This window comes from Ceratotherium simum, chromosome 21 (genome assembly GCF_057802395.1).
Source record: "Ceratotherium simum simum isolate JZ-2026a chromosome 21, ASM5780239v1, whole genome shotgun sequence".
Classification (NCBI taxonomy): domain Eukaryota; kingdom Metazoa; phylum Chordata; class Mammalia; order Perissodactyla; family Rhinocerotidae; genus Ceratotherium; species Ceratotherium simum.
This window is the reverse complement of record NC_141920.1, coordinates 44,280,507-44,307,630: the sequence shown is the minus strand read 5'-3', so window position 1 is coordinate 44,307,630 and position 27,124 is coordinate 44,280,507. Positions and strand designations below refer to the sequence as shown.

At 41.2% G+C, this 27,124-nt stretch overlaps 1 protein-coding gene and 1 non-coding gene across 5 annotated transcripts; both read left to right on the top strand.

Moving 5' to 3' along the window:
* Window positions 1-8: 8 nt before the first annotated feature.
* SNX5 (sorting nexin 5) lies at window positions 9-27,124 on the top strand. 4 transcript variants are annotated; one of them, XM_087445655.1, is made up of 15 exons: window positions 212-455; window positions 3,432-3,507; window positions 5,668-5,730; window positions 11,695-11,799; window positions 12,895-13,005; window positions 13,947-14,068; window positions 15,298-15,421; window positions 16,644-16,739; window positions 18,623-18,728; window positions 18,814-18,889; window positions 19,847-19,886; window positions 19,976-20,062; window positions 21,739-21,898; window positions 25,137-25,222; window positions 26,324-27,124. In XM_087445655.1, exons 3-15 carry the CDS (start codon window positions 5,668-5,670, stop codon window positions 26,372-26,374), a joined length of 1,227 nt encoding a protein of 408 aa, XP_087301781.1. In that variant the 5' UTR covers window positions 212-455; window positions 3,432-3,507; the 3' UTR covers window positions 26,375-27,124. The 4 variants fall into 4 exon arrangements, with proteins under 4 accessions (XP_004433781.1, XP_087301781.1, XP_087301782.1 ...); XM_004433724.3 differs by lacking the exons at window positions 3,432-3,507; window positions 5,668-5,730 and adding an exon at window positions 9-139 and having other exon boundaries at window positions 373-455; XM_087445656.1 differs by lacking the exons at window positions 212-455; window positions 3,432-3,507 and having other exon boundaries at window positions 5,653-5,730.
* On the top strand, window positions 6,217-6,453 carry LOC147914299 (small nucleolar RNA SNORD17). The gene has a single exon (XR_015555699.1). It is a non-coding gene; the product is annotated as a small nucleolar RNA SNORD17 (small nucleolar RNA).

The following is a 27,124-nucleotide window of genomic DNA, read 5'->3' as shown; positions in this document are numbered from 1 at the left end:
TTGGACTCTGGCTGAGTAATAAATTCCCCCGCACCAGAGTGTGGTCTTTCTTGAAACGTTCCTAGCTGGGAGGGTGTTCGTCGCTCTGCGTCCCGTGTTGCTCCTGCAGTTGGCGGTTTGCGCGCGGCCCGGAGCGAGGGTAGGCCCCGCGTAGCTTCTTTGCCCGGCTCCAAGATGGACGGCAGCGGGGACGGGGGAGGCCGCTCTGGGGGACCACGTGGCGTGCCGCTCGCCTTGCCCGGGGCTGCTGGGATGGTGGCGGAGTCTCGAGGCCTCCCACCGCCGTCGGGCAGGGAGGCTAGCGGAGGCGGGGCCGCGGCCGCTCGTGAGAGGCGCCCTGGCGGCGGCCCAGCCTCCTCTTTCCTCGCACAGCCAGGCGGCCCCCGCTGGAGGCTCGCGTCGCCATGGCCGCGGTTCCCGAGTTGCTGCAGCAGCAGGAGGAGGACCGCAGCAAGGTGAGGCCCTCCCGCCCTCAGGCTCCGGGACAGGAGGCCCCGCCGACCTCCCCATTCCTTTCTCATCCCCGGGGGCTCTGGGGCGCCTCGTGCACCCGCTCCTCGCGAAGGGCTCCCCGACGCGGAAAGCACCCGCCGGCCGCCGAGCGTCCCCTGCTCGGTCCTCGGAGGGCTGCCCCGGGCGCTCCCCCCGGACCCCGAGGAGGACCCGGAGACGCGGGGCCGTTCCGGCCAGCACGCGCCCCGGGGTCTGCACCCAGCGGCCGCGTGGCGAGTCTCTGGAGACCTGGTGATGTGCTTAGTAGAAGGTTACCAGAATTTCCCTTGGCTTCCTGGAGACTGGGCGGTGAACGTGAAACGCACTCAACAGGCGAGAAACGGCCGAGTTTGGTTTTGTTGCCTCCAAATTGCTCCCTCTCCTTTGAGAAAACACTTTTTGTGGCCCAAATACTGGGGGAATTCCATCACGTCAAACCTGAAGCATGTTCCTTACAGTCTTAACGCTAAATGGCGTCACTGCGGGACTTCTGTCATTTTTCGTAGGTGCTCAAATACTTGTTGAACTTGGTTTTTACTTGTTAAACTTGCATGTTTATGTGGGTTATCTCCACGTCGCTTAAACTTTGAAGTTTGAAAGGTAACTAATGCAGTCAAGTCAAGTCGCAATAGCCAGTTGGAGACAAGCTTACGCTCTTTTATTGGTCCTTTACGTTTAAGTTGGTTTCGCAGTTCATAGAGGTTGGTATGAGCCACGACGTTAGGCACGGAATCTTCAACAGAAGAGTGTTTCTGGCAGAAAATGAAAAAAAAGAAATGTAATCTAAAAAATACAAGATGCGCCCAAATTTAAGTAACCTGGAAGGCATCTTAAAAAATTAAATCTATTTAAACGTCAGAGGCACCTCTGGAAAGTTTTTTATCTAGTTAGTACTGAAGTTCACGCACAGCCGCTGGATTGTTCCAACAGGGGTGTTATTGCTGTATTATTGAAAAGCAATTTTGTGCGTGAAGGTAGCGTCTTAGTTAGGATATTTTTATTTCTTTGAAAGTTGAAAGAAGTAAATTTTTTTGTCTCTTCACTAAAACCGAAAGTGGGAACTGGAGACTACGATTCTTTCTAGAACATTACCAAGGTAGTTTTCTCTTGAGAAGTTTAGGTAAATAGGAATTTTGATAGCAGTTAAAAATTTGTTTTTCTTGATACCTTCTCTGCTTGATCGAGGATATGTTTTAGACAGCTATTTAAAAGGACTTAACTGCTGTAACCGGCCTTCCTATTTGTTAGTACAGTAATCGTAGCTGGTTTTTAAAATAATTTCCCCACGGCTCTGTTCCTCCAGCAAAGTTGGGGTAGGATTATGAAGACTATTTCCTGCCACCTGGTTTTAGTGGCTACAGGAAAGGATTATATAGGATTATTTTCCTTTTGATTTTTTAATTACAGAAATAAGGAAATAATAAAAGTTAACAAGATGTTACCCTAACGCATGGCTTCATTTTGCTTCCTGATCTCTGGTATTAGTTCTGTGCTGTGGAACAGGTCTAGATGGTTTTTACTGATAACCAAAAGGGAGTTTGGGACAAGTGTGAAATAACAGGAGGCCAGATCCTGGGCAAACTATTCTTTCTGTAATAGAGCTTTGTTAGTCAACTGAAGTGTTTTACATTTTTACCGAAAACGTTTTACGTTTAAACTTTCTGATTATTTGCGTTGGAGTTTCCATAAGGATAGGAGTTCATGGGGCTTAGACTCACTAATAAAGTAGGGAACATAATTGATTTTTGAGGGTTTTGAATGCTTGTACAGCACTCTTGATTAGTGCAGCAAAACTGAAAGGAGTGTTAGCCTGTATCTGGTAGCCTGACACTTCCATTTAGTCACATCCTTTAGCTGAAGGTGTTGCGATTTGTCTCCTTTCCCAAAAAGCAGTTTGGAAAAGAGTTGCATGATTAATTTGGTATTTAACTAGTGTTCTGATGGGATAGATTGTATTTTGATCTTTAAATTTAGAAAAGTTGGGTGTTAATAAGTCTAGTCCCTGAAAACGTTAACTAAAGCATTAGCACCGTTAGGCCTCATCCTCATGGTAAAGTAGTACTGCGTGCCGCCCCCCCAAACCCCACTGGATGCAAGTTCTCAGGTGTCTAGAGTTTTTAGTGGGTCGAGGGAAATAATTGGAGATTATGCAGAACCTTGTTCCCCTAAAAGTTATAGTTACTCTGGCGTCCAGTCATTTTGCACCTTCTAGGTCTCAGGTCTTCTGTTTGCCAAAAAGTCATTTACATAGCCGGGCATTGTGGATAGGTTCCCGCTCACAGATTCAATGTGTCTCTTTCTGTGGTGATGAGTCTGGTTCCTGTTAGTCTGGCAAGCCTATGGCAAGTTGAACGTAGGTCCTGATTGTCTCCTGAGACTTTTTATGATTTTTAAATTGCTAGCGGACTGAAGTAAGTTGAGCACATAGGAAAAGCGTTGCAAAGGCTAGGTGATGGCCCTTACAGCCTAGTGCTATTACAATTTGGCCTTAACTTTCACTAGTTGGTTACATGGGCTTTGGGTGAATGGTTTCTCCTCAGAGCCAGTCATTAATGCTTATGTTTATGCTGCTGCTCTGGTTTGCCGGTAGTATTTTGTTAGCTGGTGTGGAAGTTGTCTCTAAGGATACTTGATTCTTCACCAGCTTGGATGGAAGAGTGTCCTACAATTTGTGTTAATGTAGGAACCATCCTGAACTTTTACCAATACTGCAGCAAGTCCAAATTCACTAATTTTTGTGGACTGAAGTTTTCTGCTACACTTAAATGGTTTGGCTTCATTTTTCTTTTTTGAACTCTGGAAGTAGAACTTATCAAAGCTGCCCAAGCCTTAGTTTTCTGGATCAGTAACTTGCACACAATGTCTTAAGGTCCCCATTTGTAAATACTACTTAAGCAAGTCATGATCTGCTTACTTTTTTTTTTTTTCTTTGACTGTAGGAACAAATGGCCAAGGGAGGCTATTATGGAATTTTCTAGATTCTGAGATCTAAATTCTCATTTGGTGTGAGATCTGGTAAGTGACTAGCATCTAATGTGGAGCTTTAGTTTAAACTGGGATTGCTCAACCTCCGAGCACTGTTGACATTTTGGGCTTGGTAATTTTTTGTTTTGGGGAATTGGCCTGTGCATTGTAGGGTGTTTAGCAGTATTCCTGGCCTCTACTAGGTGATAGTAGTTCCCTCCCCTTCAGTAGTGACAGTCAAAAATATATGCATACATTGTCAAATGTCCCTTGGTTGAGAATCAGCGGTTTAAACTTTTCTTTCTAAAAAGGTGTGATGTTATGAGTGGCTCAGGTTCTATTACAGAGGCTAATCTTTAGTGTGCCAGTTTGTTTCAAGTTTTTTCAGGTCTGTGATTGATAAATTCTAAGAAAAGAACATGCTGGATAAATGCTAAGAAAAGAACATGCTGGATAAACATAAGCATCATTGACTATCTTTGGTAGAGTTAGCTTTCCCCCCAATACTGAGGAACCTTATCAAAAGATGGTAAAAGGTGCTTTTCTTTAGCGGGTTCTGGGCAGTTGAGGGTTACAAAGAGACAGCTTTGCGTTTCCTTTGTTGGAGTTCATGCCCACAGTGGACACCTGCGGCTCTGATGCCACAGCACTCAAAGCATTGTGGGCCATAGTTAAAGCTGTAGGGGAGGAAGACATCCTCTGCCCTCTGGGTCCTTCTGGCTGGGGTACGAATTAAATTGACATGAGACAGAATATAACAGGAGAAAATCAAACAAAGGTTTATAATATGTATACTTGGGAGAGACCCAGGAAAAACTGGGTAACTCAACAGAATGGGAGAGACGCTCATCTTAAACACCATCTTCGGCTGAAGATGAAGGAGGATGTTGGGGATAGTGGTTTGGGACTTCAAAGGGGAGGAAGGGAATTCACATGGAGATGGGAAAGCAAATCTTGCTCAACCGAACTTTGATAAGAAGGGGCTTAGCAAGGACCTTACCAGTCTGTCAATACCCAGTTATCTGTGGTGATGGCGTGTCCTGGGGGCAGCCCTTCTATCTTAAATTTCTTTTAGGCAATTAGTGGGAGGAGGTCAAAGTGTCTTTCAGTCTTTTGTTCTTGAACATAATCAAGCCAAGGCAAAGAGACACATTTTGGGGTGGCCAATTCTGATCCCCCACAAAGCTCACTGAGAAACATGCTGGTTTAAACTTGGTTTAAAATCCTGCCTTTTAAACATTTTGCTCTCTATATTGTCAGGGCTTTGTTGCTTGAGGAAATTAGTTTAGACAAGAATAGTTCTGTAGGTTAGTACTCTGAATGCTCCAAATAGCCAGTGGTGAAAGGCCCATGCAATGACCTTAATATTCGGGGAAACAACCTACCTTTTAATGAAGCCAATTATCTTGAGGAAAGTATTTCAGAGCTTTGTGAGTTCTGCCTTTTCTTTTTGAAACTGAAGGAAGATGGCTGTAGGACATCTTGTCTCACGTGAATGTGGTAAACTTATTTTTACAAGTATAAATTGAGAGGTTTCTCTGCGTAATCTAGTTTCCAAAAAGCTACTTTTTTACCTCCAATGCTTATTTATTTTCTGGTTGGCCACTGAGTTACTCTTAAGAAGAGATATCCCTCCTAAAAGAGGGACATGGAATTTGTCAACTGTTTCATGCCCCAAAGGCAAACGGTAGATACCCAGGGTGGAGTGTGTAGTTGCAATGTGAAACACAGGGAGGACTGAACTTACTCAGTTTAGAAATTGGATTCTTGGCTTGACTCCCTCCCCTCTTCTCTTTTGCAAATTTGGTGTAACGTTTTCAGGCACAGCTATGTGGTCTGGAGAGAAAATGTAATTTTCTCAAAAATAGCTGCTTATGTTAATCTGTGGTATGCATCTTCTGCCTGAAGAGTTTATGGTTTACTTGTTTTTGAGGGGCAGACCCCTAAGCCTTCATTCTAGTAAGTGTAAATAGTGAGGAGTCCAAATGCAGATATCACCAACTTCTCAGCTTTCTCTTAATCTTTAATGAAGAGCGGTACAAAGCTTGAACCTTGTGCTGATGGATATCAGGTAGCTGGTGAGTGACAAAATGAGGTATTGGAATATGTACATCTGAACTGGGAAATGTGTGCTACCTCTCAAAGCAGAAGAAACCCCACCGTGAAGCAGGCATCCTTTTTTCCCTGTGCTGCCATTTGTGTCTCAAACAGATGACAAGCTTAACCTCAGGCAACTCTATCCATGCTGCTGAGTCATCTTGGTTGATGGTGAAGGTAAAATTTTTTGTTCTCAAACCTATTTCTATTTCATCTTGGGTTGATCGCAAAGTAAGATCATAAAAGTCAGACAGTGAATGTTCTTAAATAACCCTCATCAACAATGAGTAATCTGTTAACATGTCAAGTTTGTAACAGGGCTGTGGAGTGGACACACTAGGGAATTTCTGGGAGGGATCCTTGATGGAATTGGGTAGTAGGTAAAGGACTTTAGCTTTGAATGGAAGAAATTAGTTTTTCATTTGTTGCAGCTGCTTCCTCTATAGCAGTGATGTGTTGATTCCCAGTAGAATTTCTGTGCTAGGAAATCCTTAAAGATGATATAATTCAACCCTTTTGCTTTGTGAACTCATTTGAAAATAATCCAAGTATCTAGTAACTAGATGGGTTTTTTGAAATGAATGTTATTTAAACCAGTAATTCAGCATAAACTCACTTTCTGGTTCCATGTTGGGATTTGACTAGTTACGGGCTTGCAGCCATGTGACATGATGATTGAGTTTATCCATTCGCTGAGTACGCTGCACTAATCTTCTTCCAAGCCTCGGTTCCTGTTCTAGGAACTCGGGGCTGTGTAGCCTCCAAATGCCTTGCAGTCTGTGGTGTTCTACTGTGGACAGCTTGTGTGTTGGTGGACTACCGGTAAGAATGGTTGGTGTCAGCAGGGATGGGTCCCTCTGGGTCTCATCTCACCAAGATGAGTGGTGGAAATCTGATCACTTGCTGCAGCCCTTTATCTTATTTTTCAAGCTTATAACTAACTTCTTCCATAGCTATTATCTATGTTAGTAGACCGAGATCTTCTAGAAGTCTTTGGTTCTTTTGTTCTTGTGGACGCAATATGATATTGGCAGGCCTGAATTATAGGAAAGGGAGAAGCGGGGGGCAGGAGATGAGAACAAATACTATGAAAACCTGGGACAGAATACAGATAAACAGGTTTTAGTTACCTTCAGGATAGAAGAAAACTAACAAACATTCAAGTACCAATAGAGGGGTTTGGAGAAGGATATGATATTAAAATTTCTTATAGAACGCTTTCCTGTGAGTTGAAACAGTAACAAAGTAATATATGTTGTTTCATAAGTATGTATCCAGTGAATCTTGTTTTTGGAAATTAATGCAAATCTAGAGTGTCTGTAGCATAACACTTTTGGATTTATTTCCTCATTAATGAGTATTGGACTAGGCAAGGTTATGCATACCTTTCTAGTTGAAATGTGCCCTGTTTCTTGCTTCCTGTGATCAAAGTGAAAAATCTGACCCAGGAAGGCAGGCTTCTTACCTGTTTTGGCTTCCCCCTGCCAACGTGCCATTCATGGATGACTTGTCGTTTTGGCCCTCTTCCTGATGTAGGGAGTCTTAGTTCTTTGGGCAGTGGGGTGAAGGATAACAAAGCAAAATCCTTAGGAGAGAGAGACATTTCAAGGGAAGACACACTAATGCAGCATGTTTGCCTAAGTACATTTCTTCCTTCGGAATGGAAACTAGAAAGTCATTTATGTAAAAGTAGTCTTTTTTCCTCTATCTGTAGTAGTTTACTTGCAACATTCAAAATAAGATGACAGTGTGGGGACTGGCATATTTGACTACTTAACATTGTATAGAAAACTGGTTAGATTTAAATGGCTATTCAACTGGCTCCCATTCTAGCAGATCAGTATTTCTGTGGAGATGATTTCTTCCCGTTGTGTCTTGTCATGTTGTGTCTTGTCATTATGGCTGTATGGCGCTAGTATAAACTGACGTCTGTGGTCACCATAACAACATTTTTACCTTTTGTATGTTTTTTCTCTGTTCTCCCCCGTGGGTTGCAAATTTCAGAATCTAGCCTTCTGTGTTGCCCAGTCACGTAGGTGCCTTTTGCCATCTGTGAGCCATTAAACCTTTTGAAGAGGGAGCTTTGCAGATGGTGTTAAGTCTTGTACCAAAGTAAATCATAAGTGAGATTTGGACCAGAAGTGGTCCTTAGCAGCTCAGAGCTCTGCAGAGTTGTGCTGCAGCCGGTATCAGGTGTCCCAGCTGGGAGGCTGGTGAGCAGGTGAGGAAAAGCTCAGGGATTTTGTATCAGTTTTTCTCCTTTTCAGGCTCTCTTACCAAGCTTTCGGATTTCTTAAAAACAGTTAAAAGTTTGCTTTCTGAATGAAGCAATGCTTGTGCATCCCTTTTTGTCTTCTCTCAAAGATCATTGTAATGCTTACTATAAGGATTAATCTGGAGTAGGGAAATACATTGGGGACTGAAACTCCATCTAAAACTTTGGGTGTGTGATGCAATGGCTTCAATGGAAACCTATAAAAAGTCAGTTTTAAAACTTACATTCCATCCTTTGAGAGTAGATATGTTTTAAATTTGATTCTCACAAGTGACCTAAGAGAACTGGGAAATGGAAAAATCAATATACGCACATAAGGTCAGACTCTGTTCAGAAGCCTATCTTTCCCCACTAATTTAAACAGCCATTCTAGACATTTTGACATCTGTCGCCCAAGTCAGAATCACTGTTGGCCAGCAGGGCAAAGCAGTACTCTGGGTTCTTATCTAGGATAGAGGGTAGAGGTGGGTATCGGGGAAAGTATATGGAGGGCTGCTACCCACTCTGTACCCTCCAACCTGGTGATTGATTTAGCAAGTACTGTAGCATGGAGCTATGGGATGTTGGTTTTATTGACTAAGCAGAAGGAGGAATGCTGAGGTTTTAATCACACTTGGTGTTTCCGGAGTGAGGATATGGTGCTGACTTCGAAGCTTTAAACGTTTCACAACTTTTTACTCCTTGATGATACATCAGCTTTGTTTTCTGGAGGATTGTATGCTACAATACGAGAAAGTTCGGTTAACTTGTGAGTAGGGACCACTGAATTGGTGATGGCCTGAATGCTTAGAATTTTGCAAATACCTTTTTTCAGACAATTCTTTAAGGCCCAAATGCAGACTTTTCTATGCTATCTGTGTTTTTTGTTTGTTTGTTTGTTTTTTGGTGGTTAAGACTATCATGTCAGGTGGTTGGATTTTTGTTTGAATTGAATCCCTTCCTCAGGTGATATGTCTAGGCAAAAATGATTACTGCAGGAGAAGCTTGGATGCTTGATAATCCTGCTGTAGGCCAAAGTCTTTTAAAACCTCTAGTGGTTTTCATTATTCCTTTGTCCTCATTGCCTTCTTATACCAAAAAACATTGCTGTGCTGACAAGGAAGGAAGATAGTAGTATAGTAAGTAGTCTGGGCTGTTACTTCTATGCAGTTGGGAGTATGGGAAAAGAAGTGAAGCCGGAAGGTGATCATTCAGTGGAATGGAAAGCAGCTGGTACAACCTTTGTAGCTTTGACTTTGGTGCTTGTATGAATGCCATTTACTGGATTGCGTTCCCCTCGGGTCCTCCAACCCTGATTCCAAAGGTGGTCCATGTGGAGCTCGCAGGCTCACTGATTTTGCTTGGCTTATAGTGAGCTGAAATGGAATTGTCAGCATGTTCAGAAATTGAGAGCTGGCTAGAAATCAGGATTTGTGATTTCTTTAGGAAACGGAATCTCAGGAAACATGGCAGTTGTTGCTGAGCTCAGGGAAATGGACCTTAGATTTGTCTCATGAGCTGCCCCATCTTTCCACCAGTATCTGCTGCTCCTTTTATGCCTGGCCTGCTTTATTCCTGTACTGGCGCTGACAGATGCAAACATAAGATAGGAGGCGTGGTCAGTATTCTCTGCAATCAAATTTTAGTGTATATTTTGAGGTCTTTTTGAACTGTATTTGCCCAGTGGTAAATTATCAGAAGGAAGGAAGCTTTTATCAGAAATATGTTAGAGCTGGAGTCAGCTGTGATAAAATGAAGTATCCTTGACCTTGAAGCTTTATCTTGGTTTGCAGAAATCTCATAAATGGACATGCGAAAATCCAGCCAAACAAGCAAATATTTCATAGGAATCATCAAGAATTCATTTGGAAGAAGTATTTAGGTTGAGATGTCAGGGACTGTTAAATATATTGTGATCTTAACTAATATCTCACATTAAAATCATGTTCTAGTGACAGAACTTGAAGCTTATCTCTTAGAGGAAAGCCGTTGTTATAGGGTTAACTCTGGTTTTTGCAATTTAAAATTTTTGTGTGTATGTGTGTGAGGAAGATTAGCCCTGAGCTAACATCCGTTGCTAATCCTCCTCTTTTTACTGAGGAAGATTGGCCCTGGGCTAACATCTATGCCTATCTTCCTCCACTTTATATGGGACGCTGCCACAGCATAACTTGACAAGTGGTGCGTTGGTCCGAGCCCTGGATCCAAACCTGCGAACCCTGGGCCACCGAAGCACAGCACGTGCTCTTAACCACTACGCCACTGGGCCGGCCCAGCAATTTAAAATTTTTTTAGTACACTGCTAAAGGAAAGAGGGAAGTACTGACAGCTTTTAAGATAAAGGAGAGAGAAGTAATCCATGTATTTTTAGTGAATATATTTAATCTTTTTATACCTGATTCAACCAGTTTTTCTGGTTTCAGAAGTTAAGTTCAAGACCAAGGACTGATGAACTTTTTATTTTGAAGGAAAGAATCCAAAGGGAAATACCTCAGTATTGCCTCCTCTCTCATCCTTCTAACTCCAGTCTTCAATGGGCATTCTCCGAGTGTTCAATAATCGAGTGTATGACGAGTTTGCTTTAGTACTAGCTTATAGTTTAAGAGGAAAGGGAGAGGACGTGAGATGCTTAGTCCTAACAGTCCAGTTTTTCCAAAAATTCTTAAACTGTCAAAAATGGAGTTGGGTCTTATTTTCCTCTGAATTTCCAACTGACAAAACCAGTTACTTTTGCTTCCAGGGCAGTGCTCCCACTTGCCACTTAGGTGTAACCCATAGTGTGATTCTGCTAATTAAGGCCTTTGTTCATTTTTACAGTTCACCTCTTGTGTCTAGATTTCTCATCTGTTTGAAACAGTCCCTGAATATAAATATTGAGCTGGATTTTTCTTATCTTTCTCCACAGGATCCCATACCACATGACTGTTCTCTACGTTTTCCTAGTCTCTAACTTCTTTCAGATATATGTACAGTCTGATTTTTTTTTTTTTTTTTGGTGAGGAAGATCAACCCTGAGCTAACATCTGTGCTAATCCTCCTCTTTTTGCTGAGGAAGACCGGCTCTGAGCTAACATCTATTGCCAATCCTCCTTTTTTTTTCCCCCAAAGCCCCAGTAGATAGTTGTATGTCACAGTTGCACATCCTTCTAGTTGCTGTATGTGGGACGCGGCCTCAGCATGGCCGGACAAGCGGTGCATCGGTGTGCTCCCGGGATCCGAACCCGGGCCGCCAGTAGCGGAGCGCGCGCACTTAACCGCTAAGCCACGGGGCTGGCCCTGTACAGTCTGATTAATGCCTCTTGAATATTCTTTGTAGTTTGGGCATTTATGTAAGAAGTTCAAGATTTTGTTCTGTCTATATCTAGTTCAAGCTTTCTTAGTACAGTTCAAGTATTTGGTTAAATGTATTTTTCAAGTAGACATAAAATGTGTAATGCACCTGATATTGGAATCATTTGGTTGTTTCATTCAGATTACAGGAATACTTTGGACCCACCCATGCATTTAAGAGCAGGTTTCCCCACAGTTTCTAATAAACTTAGATATATCTCCATTGGCTTGGTTCTAAATGATCTTGTAGAGACTGCTTTTTAGTGACTAACTCCCATTTTTGGAAGAATACCTTTTAGGACTAAAATGAATTTGAGGGCCAGCCGCGTGGCTTAGCGGTTAAGTGCGTGCGCTCCGCTACTGGCGGCCCGGGTTCAGATCCCGGGAGCACAGCGACGCACCGCTTGTCCGGCCATGTTGAGGCTGCGTCCCACATATAGCAACGAGAAGGATGTGCAGCTATGACATACAACTATCTGTTGGGGTTTTGGGGGGAAAATAAATAAATAAAATTATAAAATGAATTTGAGACTAATCGCCAAAAAAATGTATTTCAGCTGAGATCTGTATCTGTGGACCTGAATATTGATCCCTCGCTTCAGATTGACATACCTGATGCACTCAGTGAGAGAGATAAGGTCAAATTTACAGTGCACACCAAGGTAAGTGACAGAATGACTTCAGTAATAAAAGCAATGCTAGGTTGCAGCCTTGTTATTCACAGCGGATCTTTAGAAGAGACATCCTAAACCGAAATGGTTGCTGTTTGTTTGTGTGTAGCACTGCTGCCCAGTGAGAACTTCCCTTATCTTGCTTGTAGAAAGCATCAGATGAGTGCTCTTGCTTCAGTGTTTTCCGCTATGGTGGAGCCCTAGTGCAGTGGGCATTGCTGATGTAATCAAGCGTGGCTTGTACTCTGCTCCATGAGGAAGCAAACCACGCGAAGTGATCTGGGTGGAGCTGCCTAGCTGCACAGCTCCACTCTTTCACCTTTGTTTTTGATTTGCATGCCTGGGAAGTATGTGCTTTTCCCATATTTACTAGGTTCTTGGCCTTCACTCCACCTATTTCTTGTGATGCAAAAGACTTTTGTCCTCCTCCAAATTTTTAATTTGACAAAAGCAATATGCCAATCTGAAAAACGTGGGAAGTTTTAATTTCTGAGTCAGTTCTTCCAGGAACATTTTCAGCCTCCTTTATGTTCCACACTGGTTAAAATGTATTGAATGCTCATCTTATGCCAGGCACTCTGGTGAAGGGTTTACGTGGATTTAATTTTCTCTATAAGAACCTTATGATGGTGTTCTATTATCCCCATTTTACAGGTGAGGAAACTGAGGCACGGGTTTAAATAAAGGAAATGGCTGAGCACAATTTGAATCAGGCAGTTTGATGCTAGACCTCTTGGTATATGCCATCTTCAGCATAAGGTCCTTTCCCACGTGGTTTTCTCTTAATACCTTGGTGGCTTGATTAGCATACCTCAGTTACTCAGGAGGCAGCGTGAAGACTACACAATTATATCTGTTTGAATTGACCTGAAAGGTGGAGTTTTGTGGAAGGAATTCCATAAAAAGCATGGAATCTTAGCTATGACTTCAGTAGTGGCGGAGAGATCATGTGGTGCTGCTTTTTTCTTTACTGGATCTCATTGTGATGTTTTATTATGCAGAATTTTCTCATAGTGCAGCCCAGGAAACCCAAACCACTTTATCTAAAAGTAGTTACCAATTAACTTCTCACTTCTTTCTCTATAGACCACGCTGCCCACGTTTCAGAGCCCAGAGTTTTCTGTTACAAGGCAACATGAAGACTTTGTGTGGCTACATGACACTCTTATTGAAACTACAGACTATGCTGGGCTTATTGTAAGTGCATTTTGGAAAATCAAATAATTACTGAAGCTCTTTTTTCTACCTTGCTGTTCATTTTGTTTAAAGAGACTTCTATCTGCTTTTTATAAAAGGATTGTGAAAACAGTCTGATTTCATCTGCCAACTAGAGTACGTACTGTTTCTGTTAAAGTCTAAAATATACAATAGTGTTAGCAGCTATGAGATGCAGCATAGTCTTACATTCTGTACAGTATAAGGATTAAACCATTTCATGATTTAAGTCTTTTCTACCTTTGAGTTAGTTATTTCTCTGGCATTTTCTTTGAGGCATCAAGTAGAATTGATTTCTAGGAAAATCTCTGTATTGGTGATGATATGCAATAGATTTATCAAAAGTGTAGTAGTCTGCTCAAGGAGTAAAGGAGGCACTTGTCTTGGTGCTCAGCACTTGAGAGCTAATGCATGGCTATGGGAAGAGACTTAGCCACTTTTAAAGAAGAATTAAGTGTGGCTTGTCCTGCCAGGCAGACTGAAGAATCTGGCCAAATAATTAAACAAAATTAGTACTGAAGATTGTGTTGAAGCATGTTCTGTTCCCTCAAAATTAAAATGTTTTGATTATCTTCTAGAATTAAAAATTCCTTTTGAAGTCTAAAGACTATATAATCTTACGGTATTTCATCGGCTTCATTTTAGCATTGATGGTAATATATATGTTTTAAACTGACATCGAAGCAGGATAAACACAGTTGTACCCTGCCAATTGTGTGTAATGGGTAAACTGAACAAATGATAGCAAAGTTAGTGCCACGTTGTGGGGAGGACACTTTTAAATTACCGAAGGAATAAGGTTGAGAGAGAAACAGGTTGACCTTTAGTCAGCCCCGCTGGGCTGGCTGCCTCCTGTGCATAGGCACTGACTAGAACATCACTGCTAGGTTACATCACTCATTAGTTACCTGCCTCTGCTGCAGATTCCACCTGCTCCTACAAAGCCTGACTTTGATGGCCCTCGAGAGAAGATGCAGAAACTGGGAGAGGGTGAAGGGTCTATGACCAAAGAAGAATTTGCCAAGATGAAGCAAGAGTTGGAAGCGTAAGTGGGTTTTCTTGGTGGAGCTTTATCTTCTGAGAAGGAGGAAAGTGGTGATGTACAGAAATTTTAAAAAACCTGGTAACTAACTTTTTTAAAGTACAGCAGTTAATTAGTTGCCTAGTGCTGTCTTCTAAAGCTACATTTTGCAGAGTGTGGAGCATGGTCTTTGTACTTTAGACAGTGATTCTCTGGGGGCCACTGACACTGGATAGACTAGTTGTTTTCCCCTCTGTAGACAGTACTTGTTGTAGAATGCTGGTCTGGCGTAGTGAAGACGTAAGTAAACCTTTGTATCTTTATATATAAATAATTCTTCAGGCTGTGGATAATGTAGGAAGCTTTTGTCCCTGAAGTTTGGTTACTAAAAGTATAGTTTAAACTAGATTGCAGTGAATGCTATTGGAAAGAAGCATTCTGAATAATGATCACATTGACGGTTTGAAAGAAGTCCAGGTCCACAGGAAGTGTGTTTTAATGTGGTGTGATTTTAATTATTTCAAACAGAAAAGGATTCTTTATTCTGTATTATAGTTGGAGGTTTGCGTTAAGTTTCTTATGAAACCATCCTCGCTCTTCATCTTGGCTCCCTCCCCTCTTCCACCATCAGCGTATTGGAATTCAGGTGCCTATTGCAGCAGTTCTCGTCAGTGCTCTGCCCCATGCCCATGTTGTCTAGGGCTGGTGCTCACACACCTCCAGGTACTGCATCATTCAGCACGCACTTGAGTGTCTGTAATGATCAGATCTGAGGATAAAGCACCGAGCACCACAGACTCCAGTTCCTACCACTGGAATATTTAGAGTGATCTTTAATGTCTAGATTGAGATAAAGTCGCTTTATAATTTCTGATAATTCCAAGCCTTATTAGACTCAGTGCTGTGTACATGGCTGCAAATGTAAAGGCTTTTCATTGTTTTAAAGAAACCAGTGTTCTGTGGCTGCTAGATAACCAGCAAGCGTTGCATGTAGGTTTGGGACTTCACATACTTGTTCTGTCAAGTCCAGTTACAATACCACTTTCCCCCTTCGTTGGCTCATTCCACAGATTACAAAATGGCAACCTAACTAAATTACCTAATTAGATAAAAGTTATACCAAAATGTTTTGGTCCACTCAGGTGTTTTGCTTAGTGGCATGAGCAGAACAATGATGAGATAACAATGATGAGCAGAATTGGAGCAGTTAGTTGAGTGGTGCCAAATGGATGGCTTGTGTGCTTCTCTTTCAGTGAATATCTTGCTGTCTTTAAGAAGACTGTGTCCTCCCATGAAGTCTTTCTTCAGCGGCTCTCTTCTCACCCTGTTCTCAGTAAAGATCGCAACTTTCATGTTTTCCTGGAATATGATCAGGATGTAAGGCATTTTTATTCCAAAAACTATACTTAAAAATATACTTAATATATTTTCTGAGAAAACTGACTTTAAAGATCTGAATTTAACAACACAATGGAAACCCTTTTTACATGCCACTTCCCGCTCCCCATAGATCCATTGTGTAAGACATTCTCATAAAACATTGCGTAAGGATTTTGACCTTTTGCCCCTTCTAAAAACTAATTGCGTAAGGATTTTGATCTTTTGCCCCTTCTAAAAACTAGTTTTCTCCTTCAGTTAAGTTTGGGATTGTTAGAGGGAACTTAAATTGATCCATAATTGTTTTCTTTTTGGCTATCTTTTTGTTGAAAGGAGACCTGTATGCTTTTTTAAAAATAAACGTTATGGGCTGGCCCCGTGGCTTAGCGGTTAAGTGCGCGCGCTCCGCTACTGGCGGCCCGGGTCCGGATCCCGGGCGCGCACCGATGCACTGCTTCTCCGGCCATGCTGAGGCCGCGTCCCACATATGGCAACTAGAAGGATGTGCAACTATGACATACAGCTATCTCCTGGGGCTTTGAGGGGGGGGGGGGTGGGAGGAGGAGGATTGGCATAGATGTTAGTGCAGAGCCGGTCTTCCTCACAAAATAAATAAATAAAATAAAATAAAATAAAAATAAATGGTATGGGACTAGCCCTTGGTGGCCTGGTGGTTAAGTTCAGCGCACTCCACTTCGGCGTTCCGGGTTAGGTTCCCGGGTGTGGACCTTCACTGCTCGTTGGTGGCCATGCTATACTGGCGGGCCCACATACTAAAAGAAGTAGAGGAAGATTGGCACGGATGTTAGCTCAGGGCAAATCTCCTTCAGCAAGATAGATAAATAGTGTGTTTCTCGTTACTTAATATATATGAGGCAGGCCCTGACTTAGAAATTTCCTCAACGTCTTCCAACCAGTGACGTTTAATAAACAACATAGAACAGGACAATAATTCTACAAGGATTTAAAAGCCACTAAGACTTGGTGCCTAGATTTTTTTCAAAATATCTGTTAAGCCATGCTTTCAAAATTATGCCCTGTGTTTAGGTTTAGCTGTTTATGCAATATTTTAGATCTGGTGGTTAAGATGGAATTAAAGTTATCTTAGGTGTATGCCTGTAATAGTAAACAGTATTACTTGGAATATATTCAGAATTTCTTTAAAAGAACCTAGAAAAATATACATACCATGAACTATTCTTTTGGAATTCTCTCTCTTCAGCTAAGTGTTAGGCGGAAAAATACCAAAGAGATGTTTGGTGGCTTTTTCAAAAGTGTGGTGAAAAGTGCTGATGAAGTCCTTTTTTCTGGAGTTAAGGTAAGTGGCTTTTAGTTTTAGAAAATTCTTGACTTCATGTTAATACATGGCCTTTTTCTTCAGAAGAGGGACTTGTGAAACAAATGGTGTTACTTTCTCAGAAATGTAAATAAATGTGAAAAAATTTTATTTTCATCTACTCATTGCATTTTCGCTTATTTTCCCAAAATACCCTATTCTCTCCCAGGAGAAAGGGGTAAGAACCTTCCCACACTTAAGTGTTTATTTTCTCCTTTTCTGTAAGGAGAGATATTACTCAATTATTATTATTATTATTTGACTTTTTTTTATTGATGTCTTAATAGTTTATAACATTGTGAAATTTTGGTTGTACATTGTTGTTTGCCAATCACCATATATATGCCTCCCTTCACCCCTTGTGCCCACCTCCCTACCCTCTTGCCCCTGGTAACCACTGTACAGTTTTCTCTGTCCGTGTGTTGGTTTATATTCCACATATGAGTGAGATCATGCAGTGTTTGTCTTGCTCTCTCTGTGTTATTTCACTTAACATAATACCCTCCAGGTCTATCCATGTTGTTGCAAATGGGATGATTTTGTTTTTTTGTTGTTTTTTTTTTATGGCTGAGTAGTATTCCATTGTATATATATACCACATCTTGTTGATCCACTCATCGGTCGAGGGACACTTGGGTTGCTTCCACTTCTTGGCTATAGTGAATAATGCTGCAGTGAACATAGGGGTGCATAAGCCTCTTTGGATTGTTGATTTCAGGTTTGTTGGATAGATTCCTAGTAGTGGGATAGCTGGATCATAAGATATTTCTATTTTTAATTTTTTGAGGAATCTCCATACTGTTTTCCATAGTGGCTGCACCAGTTTGCATTCCCACCAGCAGTGTATGAGGGTTCCCATTTCTCCACATCCTCTCCAACATTTGTTGTTTTTTGTCTTGGTGATTATAGCCATTCTAACAGGTGTGAGGTGATATCTTAGTGTTTCAGTTATTTTTAAAAAGAAAATAAGCTACAAGATCAGTATTTCATGCCGTTCTCCAGAACTACACTGTCCGTTTTGGTAGCCTCAGCCACATGTGGCAGTTGAGCACCTGATACATAGATAGCTTGTGCAATTAAGGAGTTAAATTTTTAGTTTTATTTACCTGCTGGATTTTAGGGACTTGATACCAAGAAAAGAATATAAAGTATCTCACTAATATTTTCATGTTTTGGATATACTGAGTTAAGTAAAATATTAAAAGTAATTTCACCTGTTTCTTTTTATGATGTGACTACTGGAAAACTTTTAAATGGCACCTGTGGTTCACATATTTCTGTTAGTGCTGTTCTAGAAAATCAAAATAATATACAGTCTCTTATAGGTGTGATTTATTTCTTTACTCCTCAGCCCCTTCCTCCCCCCTTTTTAACTGAGTTACCTTAACAGTTACTATCTGGTATCTGACTTTGCCACTTGAGGACTTGAGTAAGGAGCCCAGAATATAGGTGCTCAGTAGAGAGGGCATTGTCAGAAATTTGGAAACTCTTGGACCATCTCATTGGCTTAGTTTAAAGTGTGCAGGACTGTCCTCTACCCATGCATTGCAGAAAGGTTGATATCCCTGGCCATGCCCACCAGATGCCGGTATTGCCTTCCAGTCTGGAACCAGCCAAATCCCCCACCCCCTAGTTTTACTGGGCATTGCCAAATGGCTATTCAAAATGGTTCTCTCTGTTGACATTTCCTGCCAGCACTTGATATTTGCTGATACTGAGTATGAAATGGTATCTTGTCAGTTATTTTCCTGGTCTATAGAGGTTAAAGTTCTTAAGAATAAGCTTATTTCCTTAATGTTCTAATATAAAGTACATATAGTCTTAAAAGTTGTGCTTCTTAAATTTCTTTTTTCTTTCCCTTTTAGGAGGTAGATGACTTCTTTGAGCAAGAGAAAAATTTCCTCATTAACTATTATAATAGGATCAAGGATTCGTGTGCAAAAGCTGACAAAATGACCAGATCTCATAAAAGTAAATACCATTCATCCATTAGCCACTTAGCTTTGCTAATGTGCCAGCTCTGTTCCTCTAAAAAGGGCTGTCGTTGTTTCTGTAGATGTTGCAGATGACTATATCCACACTGCAGCCTGTCTGCATAGCCTGGCTTTAGAAGAGCCCACGGTCATCAAAAAGTAAGTTTCTATTAGAAAAGCATTTCCCCTAATCTCTTAATCTAAAACCTCTGGGTGGTGTCATGAAAAGTCTAGTGAGTAGACTATATAGTTTCAGTTCTGCTCTTGAGTACAAGCTCATCAAGGGTAGACGATAGTCTCCAGCACTCAAATCTTACACACCCTCTGAACATAGCAGACACTTCTAGGATGTTTGTAGGGGACTCAGAGGGCACTTCTATACCAAATGTGGTACTGTCAAAGCCTTTATTTCTGTCAAGCTTACATGTCTCCATTTCTTGTTATTTTAGTTTTGAAGTTGTCTTGGAGTAAAGTTTGCCTTGTGTGTTCATTGGCAAATGGTGCTTGCCGCTTTACCTGGTAGTACCTTGGACTGACTTGAAGAGATTTGGGTTAAGGTGGTCATAAGGATAATGTAATGATCCCAGTCTGATCCTGAGCTTTTTTTATGTGAATTTTTCAGTTTCTCCATCTTGGGTATTTCTGGTGTAAGACCAGTATTCTACTTAATACTGAGCCTTGGTATAATAGGTGGTAATATTTCTGATTTGAAAGTGGAAGTCAAGCTAATGTCAGAACCAAGATGAAATAGTAGCATATTTATGGCTTTGAAACACCCAAGGTAGTAGCTCATTAGAATTTGACCTTGCTTAAACAGTTTTTACACTGGATAAGAACTATCTTGGGGATACAGGTTCCGCATGGCAAGATGGCTGAAGGGGCACCAAGGGAAGGCTGATGCCCATGAGTGTGGCACTGTAAATGTGCTCGATTTTGTAACCAACTTTACTAGATTGGGTCAGTGTGATGAAAATACTACTTTGGTAAGTTAATTAATTCCAAAGTAGCAAAGGCTATGACTCTTGAATTTACCCATTTGTGTCTTTAGAGTATTGATGGGATCATATTTCATACATGATTCAAGACCTCAACCCAAAATCATGTGTATATTTTCAGGTACCTATTGAAGGTTGCCGAGCTTTTTGAAAAACTTAGGGTAAGGGTTTTTATGTTGGTCTTATAATATATATTTTATAATCTGTAGCTTTCTGCTTAAATGATGGTGACCTTTACTTTTTTAAATAGAAAGTAGAGAGTCGGGTCTCCTCAGATGAAGATTTAAAGCTGACGGAGCTCCTCCGATACTACATGCTGAACATAGAGGCTGCAAAGGTGAGATGGGCGCTCTTGACTCCTCAGTAGTGCAAGACCGCCTTGCCATGACCCAGAAGATGTCTAATGTTAGAGATGGATTCAGACAGGAATTTGTCAGGATTGTTTGTATGAGTGATGTCAGTCTAAAGAGGTAAACTGAGGCAAGCTTGAATTACCAGAAATTGAGTTTATTCAGGAATAGCAGAAAAATTGCGATTTGTAGCAATTTGTAGCGATGTTGTAGCAAGCTGCAGGTGAGTCTTTTGATGGCTTGTGGTGGGCTGTATTTATGGGTCAGGAGTGCAAGAAGAGAAAGTCCAGCCGGAGTCGAAGAGTAAGTTCACTGGTGGCTGTTCGTTGGTCCGGAGATAAGTCTTGGGCTTCTGTAAATCAGGCATTTACGAGAAATCAGTCTCTCGGTTAAATTTCCTTCTGAGGGCACATGAATGAGATTCTCCATTTCCTATCCTCCAGTTCCATTTTAGGTTGAAATCTTTTCATAAGGATATGCCTTTTCGTGGCATTGTATCCTTACTTTGTGTTGCTTGGGAGCAGGAGGGGTAGTGCTGGGTAGACAGATAATGGTTTGGGGGATTATAGGTTATTGGATGCAGGACATAACTAAACTCAAGCCCCGAGGGCCATTTCTGAGGCAAAAAAGTTTTTGCGGTTTGTGAGATTTTATTGAATTGCAGTGATCACTTCAGCCTTTGAGTCCTAAAGCATTGCTTATCAGAAGCAAGACTAAGTGATAAGCAGAATGACCTTTGGGAATGAAACAAGCTTTCTTTACTGTCTACACTGCCCTGAACAAAAATGTTTAAATTATTTTTGTACAAAATGTGCTAGATCAGGCAACATAAAATTAGATAGGGAAAATGTCAGGAAGTTGAAATTCATTATTTTCCCCATATTTTGGTTTTATTTTCGTTAATTTGTCTTTCGGCATGTTCCTTAGTCTTATTTGGATGTATGTTTTACGCAGTTTAGACTGTATCTTTTATAGTTTATCTTCTACTTTAATGGACGTGAGAGCTGACAAAAAAACACTCAAGTTTTTGAGTGTGCACAACAGTAGACATAGTTGTATATTGAACCTCATGTATCTGTCATACTGCATTATAACTTCCCATTTTAGATACTGAGGTAACTTGTAGTTTGCTATAAGATTGCAAAGAATGTTTATTTCAGATTAGTTCCTCAGGGTAGATCCGTAGAGGTGGGATTTGCAGGATGGGGTGGGTCATAAGAATGTTTCTTACTACTTCATTGCCCAGGTGCATTCTAGCAGCATCACTTGACTCACCCAGCAGTAACTATGTTCTGGTACACAGTGGTTAATTTTCTGAAATTACTTTCCATAATTGAAGCAACTAGAAAAAAAATCCTTTAGTCTTTACTGTTGGGGGTCTTTTCTTGATCCGTATAAAGAATTCTGAAAAAGTTCTCCACGGTGCTATACAAGTCGCTGTTCCCAGCCTAATTTTGAGATTAAAAATAGTAATGGGGAGGGGTGGGGGTAGAGGTAGGTTAGATTAGATTCTTGTGGTCTAACGTTTCAGGCAGTGCACTGGCACCGTGGTACTTGGCCTGTGTTTGGAGTAGGTTAGATATTTAGTCTTTCTGTTTTGTTCTCTAGAGATTTTGTAGGATAGGTTTAACTACCATGTCATGTCTGTTAATTTTCTTTTCAGGATCTTTTATACAGACGCACTAAAGCCCTCATTGACTATGAGAACTCAAACAAAGCCTTGGATAAGGCCCGGTTAAAAAGCAGAGACGTCAAGCTGGCTGAAGCGCACCAGCAGGAATGCTGCCAGAAATTTGAACAGCTTTCTGAATCTGCAAAAGAAGGTTGAGCAGGGCCACTCTTGACTTTTTGCTTTTTATTTGAAAATAATTTGAAGCTTCCAGAGAGATGGCACAAATAGTGCAGAGAACACCCATACATCCTTTACTTGGAGTCACCTAGCTATCCACAGTTTGCCCATTTGTCACTTGCACATGCATGCATGCTCCCACGTGTTTTTATACACACATCTGGTTTTTTTTAACCGTTTGAGATTAAGTTGTATATATCATGCTGCTTTTATTCCTAAAATTTTTGTTGTGTATTTCTCGTACATCCCTAGAGTACAGTTATCAACTTCGTTGAACATTGATACAATACAGTCTACTGTCTGCATTCTCATTTTGTTGTCCCAATAATGGCCTACAGATTAGGATTGCATATGGTTATCATAGCTCTTAAGTCTCCTTTAATTTGGAAGGAACCCTTCTCAGCCTTTTTTTCTCAATGACATTTGCCCTTTTGAAGACCATAATCTCTTTTTACAAATAGAATGTTGCTCACTTTTCAGTTAGTCTGTTTCCTCATGATTAGATTCTTGTCATGCGTTTCTAACGGAATACTACGTAAATAATCCGTCCTTCTTAGGGTATGACATCTGTGGGCGTGTTGTGTCCATTTTCCCTTTATTTGTGGTGTTAGTTTTGATTACTCAATTAGATGTCCAATATTTCTCCATTGTGTAGCTAATATTTTTTTCCCATGCCACTAATTAGCAATCTGAGGGAGACTATTTAAGACGCATATATCCTACTAAAACTTTCTCCCTAAATTTAGCCTGTGTTGATGATTCTTGCCTGAGCCAGCCTTTACTCTGGTGGTTGCATGAAGGCGTTTTCCCCCCTCCCGCAATTCTAGCATTCTTTGTCCAAGTTAGCACTTGGCATTGTCCTTTAAGCACACGCCTTCGCTTTCCCACATTTCCTTCTTGGTCACCTTTATTAGAGTCATGGATTCCTATTTTTGAAAATAGTTTTAAAATTCCTTATTATACCAAGTTATTTTAGTGCTCAAATAGACCAGACTGAGCCAGTGGGAGCGCCTTTAAGTTGGCGTGTCCTCATGGTGGTCCCATTCTTTTGAGCAGTTAGTGTTTTGTGCTCATCTTACCTTTCTACTCTAGCTCTGGAAATCACTATTTCAGGGCTGGCCCGGTGGCGTAGCGGCTAAGTGTGCCTGCTCCACTTCGGTGACCCGGGGTTCGTGGGTTCAGATGCTGGGCGCACACTGGCGCACCGCTCATCAAGCCATGCTCTGGCGGTGTCCCATATAAAGTAGAGGAAGATGGGCACGGATGTTAGCCCAGGGCTAATCTTCCTCAAAAAAAAAAAAAAAAAACCACGAAAGAAATCATTTCTCCTGGGTTTTTTTTACTTACGGAATAGTAACAAGATTTGGGTGCTAAGTATGCTCATTGCTCCTGGGGTGTCTCTGCCTCTGTGCCCTTCAGCTGCCTGTTAGGAAATGTAGGGGTATATGCACATGCACACAGGTCAACACACACACAGTCTCTCTCCCTCCCTCACTCTCCCTCCCTCCCTCACTCTCCCCCTCCCTCTCTCTCCCCCTCCCTCTCTCTCTATCCCCCCTCCCCGCCCCTCTGGAGGTAAAGACCATCCTCCAGAATGTAATGTAATGATAGTAGGACTCGCTTGGTTGACCCTGAAAATACTCCTCTACCTCTTCAAAACTCAGGTTTCCCTGGGAAATCCCTATCTCATTTTAAGACTTTATTTTCTCAGAACTTTTTTCCTCTCCCGTAGTTTTGAAATCTAGGCATATCTGGAAATGTCCTGATAATAGCAGTGAGCACTAGAGTTATACTTCTTTGTCTCCTCCGTTCATTTCTATTCAGGACTGTGATGCCTTAACTGTAAGGGACAGAGCTGCTCTCTATGAAAACTTTGCAAATGGCATGCAGACATGCTCACATGGCTGCCTTGGATTCTTTCAAAGGAACCTCCTTGTTGCCCTATTGTTAAAATCTTGGCCTTTTTTTAACACCTAATTTAAATTTATAAGGAAAAGAACACAGTTCATAATTACTGAGTTGAAATCTTAGGTTATTATGTAGGCCAGAGTTTAGTGGCTCTGACAGTTTTAGAGGGGATTAAAGAAAAACTACAAAGCTTTAAAATGGTGCCAATTTAGGCCTATCCTTATTGCCTAAGGTTTATTCCTGTGTTGTTAGATTTTATCCTCTTCCTTCAATATGAAAGCCTGGGCGTATGGTATTTAAAAGTACAGAAATACAGTATTCTGTAGAATACTGAGATGAGTGGGTCTTAATCTGTTTGCCTTTGGTCCAAGTTCTAAGGTTTGTGGCTGAGCTGAATAGTCAGTTGAACGAGCATAGTACAAACGATGGTGTGGGGGGAGACAGGCTGGGTCCTGGTCCTGAGGAACGAGGCCCAGAGGAAGGAAGTGAGCTTATCTTGAGATCTGAGAAGACCTAGTATATCCAAGGTATTGTCATTAACACATCACTATAAAAATTTTGTGCAAGTTTTTACTTGTTAATGTGGCTGCTTGCATTATGTTTCTGCTGGGCAGTGCTGTATAGATGTAGTGATACAGGAGGGTGAGTTTGCTCCTGAGTACCTTGGAGTACCAGCTTGAGCTGTGGAGAGTTGTGACCACAGGAGTGATGATGAGAGCTGCAAGGCAGAGAGCTTAAGTTCACAAGTTTATGGAGGGAATTAGAAGGGAGTAAGTACATATTTTTGGTTTACCCTGATTTCTAATAGAGCATTAATCCTGAATTCTGATGGTGGCGATAGGAAAGGAAAGGATAGATGTAAAGGTGGCATGGCCTAGAGATCGTATCTACCGAAAAGCTGTCTGAACATGAGAGTAGCAGTTTTCAAAGTTTAAAAATAACACATTAAAAAGCAAAAACAAAAAAGCCATTGGTGTAAGTATGTGGGGCTCACACCTCCCAGGCCCTGTCTCCACAAGCACTGGTACCTAGAGGTTAAGGGCGAGGTTGCTCAGTTCAGAGATGCTCCAAGTAGTCAATGGCCATTCTCCGAATTTTGATGGTCGTGTGATTGGGTGGTGGTGCTCATTTAAAGACTTGGCAAGCACATCACTATGGTGTCCACAGAATGTCTGGTATGTGTCCCAATCATAGAGATAATAAAAATATGATGCATCAAACCTTTGGATCATTTATTGTAAGAATGATATTTGAAAGTTAAAGATGAAAATTCTCAACTTTTCTTGGTAAACTTTCTTTTATAGAACTAATCAATTTCAAACGAAAGAGAGTGGCAGCATTTAGAAAGAATCTAATTGAAATGTCTGAACTGGAAATAAAGCATGCCAGGGTAAGTGTTTTTTTCAAATTAAGCCAGCAGCTTTAGGGTTTCTTCCGCAGTTATTTCCCAATTCACTATCCCAGTTTCATCAGGCAGATGGGGTTTGCTCTTGTGGTTTTAATCCCGTGTAATGTAGGTGGGAGCCACTTGTTCGATTATTTAGCACAGAAAAGATGGAGAACAGTGGGTCTCAATGCTGGGTGCACATTAGAATCCACTAGGGAGCTTTTAAGAATTTTAGAAGCCCGGACCCATTCGCTCAGAATTTCTGGGGATGGCTCTTTGGGTGGTTCCTGGGTGTAGCCAAGATTGATCCCCAGAGTGCTATTGATCCAGGGCAACTGGGTTAGCCCTTGGGTCAGCAGGGAGCCACTGTCACTGGCCATTAACATTGGTTAAAGCAAGAAGACTTGGAAGATTTGTGTGTATTTTGAATTCCTTTATTTTGATTACAACGTAGATGTGTTTATTCACTTGCTTAAGTGAAAGTCCTGCTGTGTATGACCTTTTAAGTTAGACTTTAAAGTATCATTTATATATAAATCGTACCCATACTGTTCTGGGTGTTGCTAAGTTTTCTGAATTCCTTACAAGTGAGAACTTTGTAAAGCAATTTGTGCAAAGTTCTATATCAATATTTATCTTTTATTAATCTCATTTATAATCTTACCCATTACTAATTTTTAGCAACTTTTTCTCCAGTCTTTCCAAGGCCTTTAACATCAAAGAACAACTTATTTATATAGATAGCATTTAGGTTAAGTCACAGTAAGCAGAATTGTCAAGACTGCATTGGGAACAAAGCGCTGGGGGGGGGGGGGGCGTGGAGGTGCTGGAGGGGCGACCACTAGCCCCTTTGCTGTGAGCCTCCCTCAGGCAGCACTCCCAGACCCTCTGAGGGAGAGGAACTCGCCAACATGAAATTGGGGTGAGAGGGTTAGGTTGTGGTTCAGTTGTGATTTAATGAAGAAAAGCGTCAAGCCAGTTCAGTTGGCTTCAGATAGGTTGTGAAAAGCTAAGTTGGTGAGTTTGAGTTTAATTCTTACAGATATATAGGAAGTCTTGGCCTCGATGGCGAGTTGTTGGTCTGCTTTGTTGTTTTTCTTCCAGAACAATGTCTCCCTCTTGCAGAGCTGTATTGACCTGTTCAAGAACAACTGATCTGCCTCTTCTGAGTGAAGGATGTGAATGTGAAGAAAGCCAGCATCACTTGCACTTAAATCATTGCCACAGAAGATTTATTACCTTTGACTTCAGTTTAAAATTATGTGAATAAATATTTTGATTTCTAAAAATCTTTTTAACACTTAACCGTGTTGGTTTAAAAATATTTCTATTTCCTGCTATTTGGACATAACCATTTCCTTATGCATTTAATACCTCAAAGTGAGCAGAATCTGAATACTGGATTCTCCTGTAATTTGTCTTTAGTTGTTAAGAAAGGGTGCAGGAAACATGTGCCTTCTAGAAACAAGTACAAGCAAATTGCCTGGCACACATCGTCTTCACTGTTTCATGTGCCCATGACCCTACAAACCAGTTACTTTAGGGTAGGTGCCAATTACAACAAATAATTCAGCTACTTGTTACAGTTAACATAGACATTCCATTCCTTAACTAGATAATTTCTCACTCTTACTCATGGTTCTTTAGTCACCTCAAATGTTTGTAGTATAACAAGAGAAGGAAAATCTCATTTGTCTTTATACACCCTTTGCAGCTCCATTTTTGTAGTGGGGATGTAAATATTGGAGGGGAGAGAAGTAGCTTGAGAGGATAAAAACAAATACTACGGGCTGCTTTAGAAGATCACAGATCTACATTAAGATGTGAACCCTCTCCCTAATGGTAGTGGGGGTATAAGTGTGTGGACTTTTTATAAAGTGTATAATAAAATAATAAACCATGCTA